The sequence below is a fragment of the Adiantum capillus-veneris genome, chromosome 8 (genome assembly GCF_014529385.1).
Source record: "Adiantum capillus-veneris isolate H3 chromosome 8, ASM1452938v2, whole genome shotgun sequence".
Lineage (NCBI taxonomy): Eukaryota > Viridiplantae > Streptophyta > Polypodiopsida > Polypodiales > Pteridaceae > Adiantum > Adiantum capillus-veneris.
In genome coordinates, this window is record NC_140938.1 from 12,059,551 (window position 1) to 12,073,880 (window position 14,330).

At 44.6% G+C, this 14,330-nt stretch overlaps 1 protein-coding gene across 1 annotated transcript in view; it reads right to left on the reverse strand.

The window, feature by feature from the left end:
- Window positions 1-217: 217 nt before the first annotated feature.
- LOC147451678 (urea-proton symporter DUR3-like) overlaps window positions 218-14,330 on the reverse strand; it is a 36,837-nt gene continuing 22,724 nt past the window's right edge. The window contains exon 8 of the mRNA XM_086517570.1: window positions 218-1,271. Within this exon, the coding sequence (XP_086373696.1) occupies window positions 467-1,271 (805 nt within the window). The 3' untranslated portion in view covers window positions 218-466. The remainder of the gene's footprint in view (window positions 1,272-14,330) is intronic.

Consider the following 14,330-nt stretch of genomic DNA (forward strand, 5'->3'; position numbering starts at 1 on the left):
AAAATGAAAGCCTCATGAAAGAGAAAAGTCAAGACTTTGCATGTCTATAAAAAGAGGTGGTCAAGCATGTATGCAATCTGTGTGTCATTTACATTTATATTCTTCTTTTTTGTTTATTTTCTTTTAGTGTTTTCTTCTCTTTAGAGTTTTCTTGCACTATTTATGTAAAGACTTTTTTTTTTTTTTTAAACGCAATTAGGAGATATAGACATAACCATTATGTATGGCTGTGTAACCATTTCTCTTTATTAAGATGCCAAGGTATAAAAAATAAGGTGACAATGAACAATAGTTGGATACATAGATTACATGAATGTGCACCCTTACACAGTAGATTAGATCCAAAGGATCAGACATGGGTATTAGGTACACTTAACTTCAATGAAGAACTGAGCCCATTTCTTGTGCAAGATCAATGGGCTTATCATACTTATCCCTTCGATCCCTTCAAAAAAAATTATATTTCTTATTTGGCATACCTGATAAACATGCCCCTGAGAATGAGTTGAATTGTTTGCCAGCTTTCGATCAGCGGCAGAAAGATGATGACAGCAGATCCAATAGTTCCCCAGGCTATTGCCACCACAGTCCACAAAGTGAAATACTCCAAGCTAAACACTTTTGCTGGTAGTGACAATGCTGGCCACAAGACAACAATGACCAATGTAAACCCAATTCCCCACTTCAAAATCCATCCTTTGGCCCTTCTTAATTTCTCTTCGCTGAATTCTTCCAAGGGCACATCACTTGCATCCACCTCCACCATTGACAAACTCTTTGTAGTCTCCCAATCGTAATTTTGAGGCTCTATGAAGCTTAAAATTGCATGTACTGCACCCCCCACCAAGATAGAGACTAAATTTCCTGCTAACATAGGCGCATTCCGGCCAGTGGTGACAAGATTCACTCGTCCATATTCAACTTTTGTTACCACTAACCATGTTATTATCCCTGCAATGCAACCCACAATGGCTCCTGCTACAGCCCCCTTGGCATTAGCTTTGCTCCATAATAGCAGGAAAGCAACTGGCATCACGGCAGATCCAATTATAACCCCCATGGCTAAGTACATCCATCCTAAGGAGACTCCTGCCTTGTTTAGAAGAATGGCCAAAACACCCATGAAACACCCAAATACAAACACCACAATCCTTGAGACGTTGAGAATCTGCTTTCCAGTTGCATTTGGATTGATGTAGGTGCGGTATATATCATATGTACAAAGGGAAGAAACAGCTATCAGTTCAGACGAGCCTGCAGACGTGACAGCCCTGCACACAACAAATGCACAACTGTCAGATTCCTCTCTCTCTCTCTCTCTCTCTCTCTCTCTCTCTCTCTCTCTCTCTCTCTCTCTCTCTCTATATATATATATATATATATATATATATATATATATATATATATATATATATATATATATATATATATATATATATATATATATAATGGGCGGTCTACACAGGAGGTAAAGCAATCATTGGAGAATTTTGCACCCCACCTGAACACATCCACATCCCCTATCTAGATCAGCTACTTCTCACTTTATGTAATGAAACCCATTATGTGGCGCTTCACATTTTTTTGTTCAATGGCTGCATAGATGCTTGCATGACGTGGAAGCATCTATGTTGAATCAAATTCTACACATAAGATAAATTTGGTGCATCGGAGACATTTGTACAGTGGAGCCTTTGGATGTAATGCCTAGATAGATCTAGTGCGGATCAAGCTAGACATATCAAGCCCTGTGCTGATAAGGATGATGTTATCCGATGTCTTCAAAAGGCCAAAATGACCTATGAGACCCAAAAGGCCAAAATGTTATCTTTAATGTCTTCAAAAGACCAAAATGACCTATGAGACCCAAAAAGTTACATCTCGGAAGAATTTGATCAAATTTCTAGGAAAAAACTAAAACAACTAAAATAAAACCATAGGGCACTATGGTAGGGGGTGCCTAAGAGCTCTCTTGCAAAAAAAAAACAAATACAATCTCATGAGGGATGAGGAAGGTTAAAAACATCATCATCGTCATGGGTGTCCCAATCTGGTCAATGTCCTCCATGGTAAGTACTCTGATTGGGCGTCTCCTGTGCTGTAGTAAAGTAGTCCTGATGTCAGAAATTGCTGACGTGTCAAGCCACTAAAGACCTAAGGCAACTTGCAAATCCCGACTGAGGGGCCTTAACCCTAGAAATAGTAGAAGAAGCAGAAGTTCTCACCAACTTACAAGTTCTCGCTAAGTGGGCCAAAGCAATTAAAAGTCCAACCAACTTATGGTACCCCATCCGACAGGGTCCATAATAAATAAAGCACGATCCATACACACACAAAAATATTTTGCGTAGCCAAGTGATCACGTGGCAAGCCTTGTACGGCTGTTCTGTAATTCACGCTGACAGATTGTATGGAGGCCCGCGAATTGCGTTGACACTACCCTGTGGCACTCTATGGATTTCTGCAAAACACGTTGATTGCTAATGACGTGGCAGATTGTATGGGCAACTCTCTAAAGTTTGCGTAAGCTTTTGGAGACCATATGCTTTTAAAACTTGATGCTTTTCATGTACTCCTTTTGGACATGCCGTGGGCTCATTCTTTGGCATGCTTCTGCGTGAAGGTGCAGAGGATGGAGTACCGGCGTTGTACTGAGTTCATGCACTATAAAGAAATACCTAACGGGGCGCCAGGGTTTGGGGCTAGTGCTCTCTTGGGGTGGAACTCCACCACTCCACGTCTCGTGTGTCGTGCATCTCTTTTCAGTTCAGTTGTTATTTGAAGTGCTTAAAGTTGTTCAAAATGTTCTTTTCCGTTGGCATGTGGTGCCCATCCTGTTAGAGTGGTATTAGAGCTCCAGTGTGTGCTTTTCTAAAAGCATACCGGTCCTATCAAAGAGGAGACAGAGAAAGATGGCGCTTCCAAAATTTTCAAAAAATTTCAAATCTTTGTGTCCCTGCCCCGGACTTACTAAAGACTCCCACCCTTAGTCCATCGCGTATTGGAACGCACTCCCGTCTTCATCGCTCTGTCTTACGTGCATAAGCCATAAGGAACCCAAGACCACTTGCAAGAGAAGGATCAAAGATTTTTTTCGAGCCACAATTTTTTCAGAGGCAGTGCCATGAAGTGGTGGATATCTATAGCTACCAAGCCGCACACTCCAAGGACTTGGCAAGCTTTCAAGAAAATTATTGCCCGAAGTTACATGCCTTCGAAGTGCGGCTTCGAGCAGAGTGGGGTATCCTGAAATGCTTGCCACGGAAACCCTAGCAAATTACAACTTGAAATTTCTCGACATCTCTCAGCAGGTGTCTCTTCTCAAACCGATAACCTTGGAGGCCCAGTGTGATTGCTATATCTTGGGACTACCATCACTGCTACAGGAACATTGTTTGATCAAGCCAATTTCGACCATTCAAGAGCCTATGGACCATGCTGTGGTCGACTATAACCTTCTGGAAGAACTCTAACACTAGTTTTGGTTCAGGTTTCAGGACGGAAGCCCAATTGATTTTCGAGCTTGTCTGACATCAAGAATGCTTTTTGAGATTGACACTTTTTGAATTTTGTTCGAGAATCTGTTTGAGAAATTGTTTGGTGATCTTGTTTGAATTTTTTTTTGAAATGAATGGTATCTGTTTTGAACCTCTCTTGGTGCCGATTTGAATTGTTTGACTCTGGTTTTAATACTGGTTTCAATGATAAGAGATTTGCTCCTAGGAGGAGTATTGAAGAGAATTGATGTTTGAGAATGCTTGCACATACTCATGGCCCGGACCCTTGTGGTTATTTGCGAGGAGAGTATTGAATGTTTGCAAATTGTTGTTTTTACTCATGGCCTGGACCCTAGTGGTTATTTATGGGGGAGTATTGTTGTTGTTACTCATGGTCCGGACCTTGATGCTTATTTACAGAGGGAGTATTAAGAAGTCTGAGTAGTGGTTACTCTTAGCACCTCAAGCGACGCAAGCTACGGTCTGGGGAGCGTTTGGTTGTAAAAGGCCTCCATATCTCATGGCCCGGACCTTTTTAGGTTATTTGCGGGAGGAATGATGAGGGGTCGTTGAACAACTCATGGCCCGAACCGGATGGTTATTTGCGGGGGAAGTGTTCATCGGTAGCTATATGTTTCTCTGTCTTGTAACATGCATATGTGAGCATTTGTGTTGCGTTGTGATGTGTCAACCATTGAATATTCCTAATTGGGTGAGATTGCCTCGGTATGTAATTTTAGTGCATAAAGACACCGGTTATAGATCAATGAGGTCTGGGTGTGATGGCTAATTTGCTACACCGGAATATCAAGAGCTCGGATCTAGAATGAGAAAATTGATTGTCCATTGGAATGACCCTCGAATTTTTATTTCTTTTTATTTAACTTGAGTTGTTTTGCAGATATATAGTAATCACACACAATTACTCTTCTTTCAAGAAGGGGACATGTCACAAACTATTGACGTGTCAAGCCACTGACGACCTGAGCCGACTTGCAGATCCCCGCCGAGGGGCCTAAACCCTAGAAGCAGTAGAAGAGGCAGAAGTTCTCACCAACTTACAGGTTCTCGCCAAGTGGGCCAAAACAATTAAAAGTTCAACCAACTTATGGGTACCCCATCCGACAGGGCCCATAATAAATAAAGCAGGACCCATACACACAAAAATACTTTGTGTAGCCAATTGATGACATGGCAAGCCCTGTACGACTGTTCCGTAATTCACACTGACATGCTTTATGAACGCACGCGAATTGCGCTGACACTGCTGCGTGACATTGTACGGATTTTTGCAAAATGCATTGATTGTTGATGACGTGGCAGATTGTACAGACAGCTCCCTGCACAAGCTTTTGGAGACCATATGCTTTTAAAACTTGATGCTTTTCATGTACTACCTTTGGATAGACCCATGGCCTTTCAATATGTGCCATGGGCTCATTCTCTGGCATGCTTCTGCATGAAGGTGCAAAGGATGGAGTATCGGCAGCAATATAAAGAATTACCGAAAGGGGCACCATGGTTTGGGGCCAATACTCTCTTGGGGTAAAGCTCCGCCACTTTGCGTCTTTTGACGTGCTTAAAATTGTTCATTATGTTTGCTTTTGTTGGCACGTGGTGCCCGTCCCGTTACACCTGATCTTCTGTTGTAGTCTCCATCGATGTCGTGATGCTCTTCGTACTCGTGGGCGTCTAGACCTCCCGAGCTCAAGGGATCGGTCAATCAATGTACCTCTCGTACCGGTGGACTCTGAAATCTGTTATGGCGGCTGCTCATCTCGCTACATAGTAGCTAGTCTGAAGAGTCTGTGGTCTATCTCTAGGAATGTCACTCTCCGCGCGATACCCTTAGTAGGCCCTCTCTATATTTGTGCAGCTCTAAAAGATACAACCGAGGCACCTCTGATCGTGGTATCTCATAACTATAGAAAATGGTTCAAAACCTTCTCTGAAAAGACAGTGAAACAGCCCCGTATCTCGTAGTACACAATGGCATATATAATGCAGCTTTGTCTTTGACTCCATATGACATAGCTGACATGTCCTGATCTCTGTCGGTACTCCTCCGAATCTACTAGTCTCAATCTCAAGCTGATGTGAAGATGTGCGCATCTAACGAATAGCACATCGTACGTATCCCATCCCATGAGATAAATGGGTGTCCATGTAGCTAGGCCTAGTCAAAAAACCATCCTCCGTAAGCTGGAGAATATGCTCTCTGTAGAAAGCCACCAACTCATGTGTCGGTTGTATCCATGTCAATCTGGTGTTTAATCAAATCAAGTCGTGTCTCATGCGTCTAGTCTCTATCCGCGTGAGAGATATGGAGGGTGCATCCAATGAGTATTGGAAGGGGGGAGGTCTATCCATACTGAAACCATGTAACTAAAACCAATATGTCATCTATGCATACCAGCAAGATGTATCTCCATGTGATGCTAGCTGATGGGAGGACTCCAAGGCTAGGCGGCCATATCTGTCTTTGGTAAGGTCCCGGATACTGTGCATAAAGGAGACTGATCTAGAAAGTGCATTTACCACCAACGAGGGGGCAGCTAGCTCTATGCAAATAATCTCATGTGGTATTGAAGCTTTGGTTCTAATCCTCCGAGATATCATAGAAACCAACGGCCTTTCCATACATCTCTATTCCTCAATGCTACGGGATACACAAGTCGTTCGAGGTTCCTAGAACTAAACCTTCGAGCTCATCCTGAGAAGTCTCCCCAAAGCTGCAGACGCTCTAGTCAATCTAGCCTCTGCTTCTCTTTTCAAGGAAAACATTGGGTCACTAAATACCACCCGAAGATAATATGCATCTGTATACTCCACCGCCTCCTGACCATAGGTAAAGGTGGGTGCTAACCTCCTGACCCATTGTGGTGTGTTAAACACCATGATCTTGGTCTTGCCAAGGTTCACACACTATCTTGAGCAAAAATGTGTAGGGCATCCAAGTGACGCTCCATTCCCTTTGGGGAGTCAGAAATCAACACGATGTCATCAGCATATAGCAACGATGGAATTCATGTCCCTACCAGCTATGCTCCTCTATCACCCTCCCTCTCTCTGTAATCTGAAACCTCATCCACATACATACCAAAAATAGTAGGGGAGTGGGAAACCTTGTTTCCACCCCAATCGTGGAGTGGACCAACTTAGATGTCCCCTCAGGAGTGCGAACCTGCCCTACAACTCTCAACTCTTGTATAAAGCCATGACCCCCCATATCAGCTCTGTGGGCAACGCCATCTCCTGTAGTCTGCGCATCAATCTCGCTCTGGGAACTGTATTGAAAGCTTTGCGAAAATCGACAAAGCTACAGTAAATACTCTTCCCATGTGATCTGCCCTCCTCAATAATAGCATTGAGTGTCAATATATGGTCCAGAGTAGAAAACCCCCTCCTGAAACTTGCTTGTCTTGGTGCTCGTATGCCCTCTCTCTCTGCCCATCTACTCAATTGCTGCTCAAGAATGGATGCATACAGCCTAGCCAATGTGTGTCCATTCATGATCTTGCGATAGTTCCGAGGATCCATAGGATCTCCTGCCTTGAAGATAGGCACATTAGTTGACATATTCCAAGTCTTCGAGAAACCTCGCACATGGCGCAGTTGAACAATACTGCTAAAAGATCTGCAAGCATGTCTCTGGCATGTAGAAAATGTTGTGCAACTAGGCCATCATGGTCATATGCCCTCCCAATCCTCATTTTGTCAATAGCTTTCCTTACCATATTGGCAGTAAGAAAGTACACGTCTCTGGGTATGGCTCTGCAGGATCTGGTAAAGGTGGTTGTCCGGGAATTGTGTAGAGAGATGCTGCATACTCACCTAAAGTCTCGGTGGAAGTGATGGGGAGTGCTCATGAAAAGTCTCCATGCCTCACCTGAGTCCTGACTCAAAAATAGCTCGTACAAGTCCGGATCTAGCCGAGCAAGATAGGCCCTCTTCTTCCTTCGCCCTAAGCATCGGAAGGTAGTCCATGACAATCTGTAAGTGGTGACCCCCAAGAGTACCTCCCTTTTAAGTCTCACTCTAGCCTCTCTAGAGTCTACACTCCTCATCATGCAAAACTGTTTTGGGACATTCTCCCAAACCATCATCTATGCTTTGGCTGAGTGTGTGGGTATGCCTCTCTTGCTGCATACTGCAATGTCTCTGTCAATATCTGGGTGAGCTCCTCTAGTGGCCATCCCGGCTCCTTTATGCATAATTGTCTATAAATCTCATATGTGTAAACACCATTAGTCTTCAGAGTGAAGGTGTAGCGAGCAGGTGCAGATACTCGTGCCACCTTAACTCTGTTGAACTGAAAAGAGATAGTCACTGTGAGGAGCGCAAGGTCCACTGCTATACCAACAGGCCCATGGCCGACTGTAAAGTCCTCAATAGAAGGTATAAATCTAGGCTCAATCATGAGATAGTCAACTGTGCTGGCCCCATGTCTACAGAGGTTTCCTGCTGGGAACCTCTGTAGGCCATTCAATATAGCCAACCCATGTGCAATCCCCATATTTGCCAAGTATCTCCCATACTCTGTGTGTTCCTCATCTTGGGAACATCTAGCTAGCCCCATGCCACCAATTTCCAGCTCTCTCAACATTTCATCTGTAGTGTCATAGAATGTTGTCTCGGAGTGGCCCATCCTGGCATTGAAGTCTCCCAGAAGGATGATATCTCCTTCCCTAGAAAATTCCCATTTCATCTAAAACCGAGAAAGGGGAGTGTCCTCTAGACATCGCATAGACTAAAACACTCGCAGAAAAATAGCACATAGCAATATATAGGTACCTACCAATCTCTGCCCTCAATCTCACCCACATGTATCTAGCCTGCTGATCTCTGTGCGAACAATGTGTAAGAGTCGCTTTAGCTCCTCCCTGAACAAAGTAGATACTCCCCCAACCCTTGACCTCTGTGCTCAAATTTGGTTCCTGTTCTGCATGCAGTCTCCCATTTGTAACCGCTCACATGTGGCAGAAGTTGTCCCAACGCTTGATGTGTCTCTGAGTAGAAGACAATGTCTCTCCCAGTGAAGTTGTCTTCAAATGCCCCTACATCATTTGTAACCGCTCACATGTGGCAGAAGTTGTCCCAACGCTTGATGTGTCTCTGAGTAGAAGACAATGTCTCTCCCAGTGAAGTTGTCTTCAAATGCCCCTACATCAAGGCGAAGTGACCAATTACAATTCCAAACTACTATCCTTAATGTGGTCCCAAGGTCTCAAACCGTCATGTGGAGCGTCACTCCACTATCACCACCCTCCCATCTCTATAAAAAGCAATCTTCCAGTTGCCCCTTGCTGCTCTAATCTCCGGCATTATCTACTTCATACGAGCAATCTATGAGAATGTGAGGTCGTCTCCAAGAAAAATAGACGTCTTCTTAAGAGTGGGTCTTTTCTTCAAAAAGTTCTTCGTTTCCATGAAGGGAAAGCGGAGGATAAGCGCTCTTTCCTTTGAAGTCTCCCCGTTGCTTTCACTTTTCTTGTTACCCACTCTCCAAGCCCTCGTATGTGTCAGCTCAATAACCCCCATCATAAACATGAGTTCTTTGACCTCAGAGAGAGAGAGCTAGAGAGAGAGAGAGAGAGAGAGGGTTGGAGTAAAGCCAAAGAGCATTGCACCAAACCACCTAGAATCTACGACGTGATTTGCGCCAAGATTCATTGGTCGTATAGTGATGACATGGTAGCCATACAATGAACTGCTAATTTGGCATATTCTAAAACAAACTTGGGCACCCCAAGTCTAGATTCTGTCGCAACACAAGAGAGCATTACTTAAAATACTTCACAACTTTGAAATCACAGTTCAATTTGGTCGACACGGCCCGACGTAGTTCCGTGCCTAGAGAGATTGGCCCCAAACACTGGCGCCCCTTTCGGTATTTCTTTTATATTGATCTTTGAGCAAAGTACAACTCCCGCAGGGTCCTCTGCTCTCAAACTCTGCGTCCAGATGCTCTGAAGAGTGAGGCCTTGAGGGCTCTTTTATTCTTACAAGGGATGCCAAAAGCAATTAAACGCAAAAGCAACTAGTCCCTTAAAGCAGTTTGTTCCAAAAGCAACTGATCCCAAAATCTGCCCAGAAAAAGCATCAACGTGATTTGCGAAAATCCGTACAACAGCCAGCGCAAAATCCGGCCTTGTCCGTACGGAACTGCCACGTCAGCATGTCAGCAGAATTTCCGAGGGTCCGTACTGATGTCCGTACTGTCACGTCAGCATCTGTTTGTATTGCCATGTCAACGCCTATCTGTATTGCCACGTCAACAATCAACGTGTGTGTGTGTGTGTCTGTCCGAGGGCCTGCCACGTCACCAGTTTGTGACATACCCCCCACTTGAAAGAATTGTAATCGCCCTCAATTACGCGTGCAAAACAGACAGAGGCCATAAGCTATCTTAGTAGACACTGACTGTTAGTACCAACACACTAGACACGACACATCTAGCACATGTACAAAGACAACAGTCACATCACTGCACATGACATCACAGGACATCACATGACAATCAATCACAGAAACATTCATTCCAAATCTCAGACCATGACTGCCAGTAACGTATTTAGTAACCACATCTAGATCCATTCCGGACTTCATTGATGTCGGGTTAACTAATCCCATATTGCCATCATGTCTATAGAGATTTTTTTATTTTAAATTTTTTTCGACTCAAGCAGTGTCGTGTGCAAGTAGTCATTTGCCTCGAGCACTGTCGTGTGCGAGAAATATTTCACCTCAAGCACTGTCGTGTGCGAGAATCTGTCGCCTCAAGCACTATCGTGTGCGAGAATAATTTCCAGGGATCCCAATCCATCACTAAGTTCATACTGAACAGAGTGATCCAATCATTCCTTCCATTGAATCAATCGTGATTCATGATTCGTTATTAGGTTCAGCCAGGAGTTGTCACTGCTCCATCTCTTCAATCTCAGCCTGAGTAGGCCGAGGTGGGCCGTACGCTTTTGACTGCTCATGAGAATCTTCTCCGCGATCTCCCCCCGCATTGGCAGAGAGAGAAGAAGTCAACTGATCTTTGTTGGAATCTGTGAGTGCGCAAATGCGTTGCGCGTGCAGAGGGTGCGAAGGGGAGAGAGGAGAGAGAGAGAGAAAGCACGACGCAGGATGTGGGGTGGAGCTCCCAAATCTCACTGTATGAGCACAATGTGAGAATGAGTGAGAGCTCCTTATTCTTTGTATGTATAAAAGATAAGGAGATAAAATGTGGACGGCCGGACACTGGCCGGCAGACACGGGCAAAGCACGATGAGGCACACCGCCTTTACCTAACATTCTCCTACTAAAGGTTGTGTGCCGATAAGTGGCAAGAAGACTAGCCTACAACTAGTATATACAAGAGGTGAGAGAAGACGGCTCTCAACCTATGCCCACTTGCTCACTCTATAACCGCTCTAGTGTAGATGCAACATGCATATCACTAGGGCTAGAGCTACAATGACACTCCTAATGTAGGTATCGAGTGACGACCTGCATGGCTCCACAATGCCCAATGCCAATGTCAGTCATCGCACGACTGACAACTCCCACTGCAAATGCACCAACCGCATAAGCAAGATCAAGTCTCGAGACCAAAAGGTCAGACACGAGAGACCCGAAAGCTGACGAAACATGCACTATGTATACCACCCTATCCCTGTCAGCAACCTCAGTGTCATATGCATCCTCATCAGGACCACCTGACTATGCATCACCATGTCAGCATCTTCTGGCAAAAGGCATATCTGCTGAGAATGACTGCAAAACCCAAAAACAGCACCACTGCGATCACACATAACTGTCTGAAGGACACTGTCGCCTTCAAACGTATCAGACACATCATAGAACAATGCATCGGTCTCTGGCTCAACTGAAGTCACCTCAACTAATGACTGACAAAGTTGTGCATCCCCAGAGATACCATTGTTTGCGTGAACATCACCACAAGACAAATACACAGCGTGCTCTCTATGCAGCACATCTGCAAAAGAGACACGCCTCGTCTCTCGCTCCAAACATGGCTGCAGATACACAGAGACTACATCGCCTCGTGTGTCAGAAATATGCAAAGGGTATACCAGACCACTCTTAACACCTCTGGCTATTACCAATGATCCCCTATGCATCTGAAATGACCGCTCTCCAAGTAGTAAACAATATCCACTACTCTGCAACAAACGCACTAAAATGAGACTCTGGCTGATTCCTAATACATAACGTACATCTCGTAGCGTAAGCAATGCACTACTAGGTAAAGACATGCATACATCTCCAGCACCCTCTATGTCATATGCTGAACCATCAGCAAACTGCACACAACCAAGTCTCCCACTAGAAAAAGAGCAAAACAAATCGCGACATGGCGTCATGTGAAAAACTGCATGCTCGTCTAGTAGAAAACGCGTAGACAATGTGCTATCCCAAGACACAAAGTAGTCTGAAGGCAAGCTAAACTCAAAAGTGACATGCCCGTCACATGCATACTCTCTAGTATCTGTCCTCATAGTAGCACCACACATCTGCCTCTTCCACTGCCTCATACTCCTGAAGCAACGGCGCCTAATATGCCCATCGTGGCCTAGTGCCAACATGTCAATCGCGATCGTGAGCGAGAACCGCCTCTAACTTGAAGCGTCTCCATATCCATGCCAAAACTATAGCAAACAAAGTGGGAGGTAACTCGACCACTACACAATGCTCAAAAGCATGATCAATCGCATCAAAAGCGATGCTCACATATGCATAAAACAACTCCACAATCTACAAACTCTGCAAGCATAAACTGGGACAAACTACTCAACCGAGCGTAAAGCGCATAACCATATACGCAAGTAGAGAGAAAACTAGCTCAAAACGCGTCCCACAAGAGAAACTGCCTGCAGAAATCTACAAAATTCTGTGAAACCTGTGACTAGCTTGTATTGTAGCCACACAAGCATACGCAAATCCTCACTCCTGCAAGAGTGGGTACAAGAACATCAAACCGTGTCCAAAATTGACAAAACCTGTCAAAAGTGAGAGTAAGCATAAACTGGGACAAACTCCTCAACCGAGCATAAAGCGTATAACCATATACGCAAGTACAGAGCAAACTAGCTCGCCTCCCACAAGAGAAACTGCCTGCAAAAATCTGTGAAACATGTGACTAGCCTGTATTGTAGCCACACAAGCATACGCAAATCCTCACTCCTGCGAGAGTGGGTACAAGAACACCAAACCGTGTCCAAATTGACAAAACCTGTCAAAAGTGAGAGTAAACACTCAATCACTGTCAAAGTGGGAATATATCGACCACTATACCATCAGAGAGCAAACTGCGGGTACGCATAAACCATAGCGAGAATCTGGGAAAACTTCAGCAAAGTTTCCCCTAAAAGCTGAGCAAAAACTCAAAAAATCTCACCAAATACGCATGACAATAGACATTGTCTCAGTAGCAAAATCCACAAATGTTCTACATGCAATGCCAAAAGCCTGGCAAATTGGCTCACTCCTGACCGAATAGCTCTATGGACGTTTAAGGTGCAGCAAAATGAATGTTGAACTTTGCTCAAGATGAGTGCTCCGAACTGTGCTCAAGGGTGGGGTTCATTTTACTTATGGAAGGGAGAGCCTTCCATTCCTTTAGTGAGAGAGTGCAATGGACACAAACAAAGAGGTGAACACTGTGAATGAAGGTGCTAAGACTGAGAGATAGAGAGAGAAGAATACGACACCAAGAAGTTGTCAAACCCTCCTCCAAGGCCCCACTCTCTGTGGCGAGAGTAGTCTACTATTGATTGCACAAATCTCTACAATGCTTTGGACTTGCCGACGATGTCGACGACGATGAGGACGACGACGAGACGGGCTGAAATCTGAAAATGCTAATGGCTGAAATCTGAAAATCTTTATCTGCTGAATTTTGACTCTATGTCGATGACGACGATGCGACGACGACGCACTGAAAATGCAGATGCTGAAATCTGTGTTTCCGGGCTGAAATTGTAAACTTCGATGGATCCCACCGTGCGGCGAGGAACGGCTACGCGGGAAGGTGAGATCTGCGAGGTTCGGGGTTCTACTGCGGAGTCTTAATGCTGAAAACTGAAAACGCTGATGCTATCTGAAGTCTTGTCGCGAAAGTCTACAAAAACGCTGCGGTTAATCTGCAAACCAAAATGCTACGGACTAATCTACTGTTTCGGGGAAATCTGCTAACGCTAGGGCTGATCTGCTTTCTACTGTCGTCGGGAATCTGCAAGTGCAAAAACGCTGGCTGATCTGGTGCAAAAACGCTAGGCCTTCTGGTGAGAGAAAACGCCAGAGTTGTCGCGGGGGTTGCTCTTGCTGAGAAGTTGCCTGTTGAGCAAGGTGCTCCTGCTGCCTCTTCTGCCAGAAAGTGCTAGCGCTAGGTTTCTATTTATACAACTTAGCAAAATTGCCCTACCTACTCTCCAACAAAAGTCACCAAAAAATAATAAGTGAAAAATGTCAAAAATAGGGAAAATAGGTCTATGCACTGTAAAAATGCTCCTAATGGGTTCTGATGGGAATATGATGGTCATGTTGTGTGCAACCAGAGGATATGCATCTAATCTAAGTGTTTGGACATGCAGGGTCTGCGAACAGACTCACAAAAGTGTCAGATCACTCCTATTCTAGACTGACTTTATTGAATTGAACCTTGGTCATGCTGTAGCTTGTCCACGGACACATAGGGTTGGATGTGTCACGTGCCCTCCTTTTCAAAGTGAGGTACTGAAACCGAACTGTATGGCGTCGGGAGATCGCCAACAGGGTCTGGAATCCTGGAATGATGCCTAGGTCATGCGATACTTGAACTTC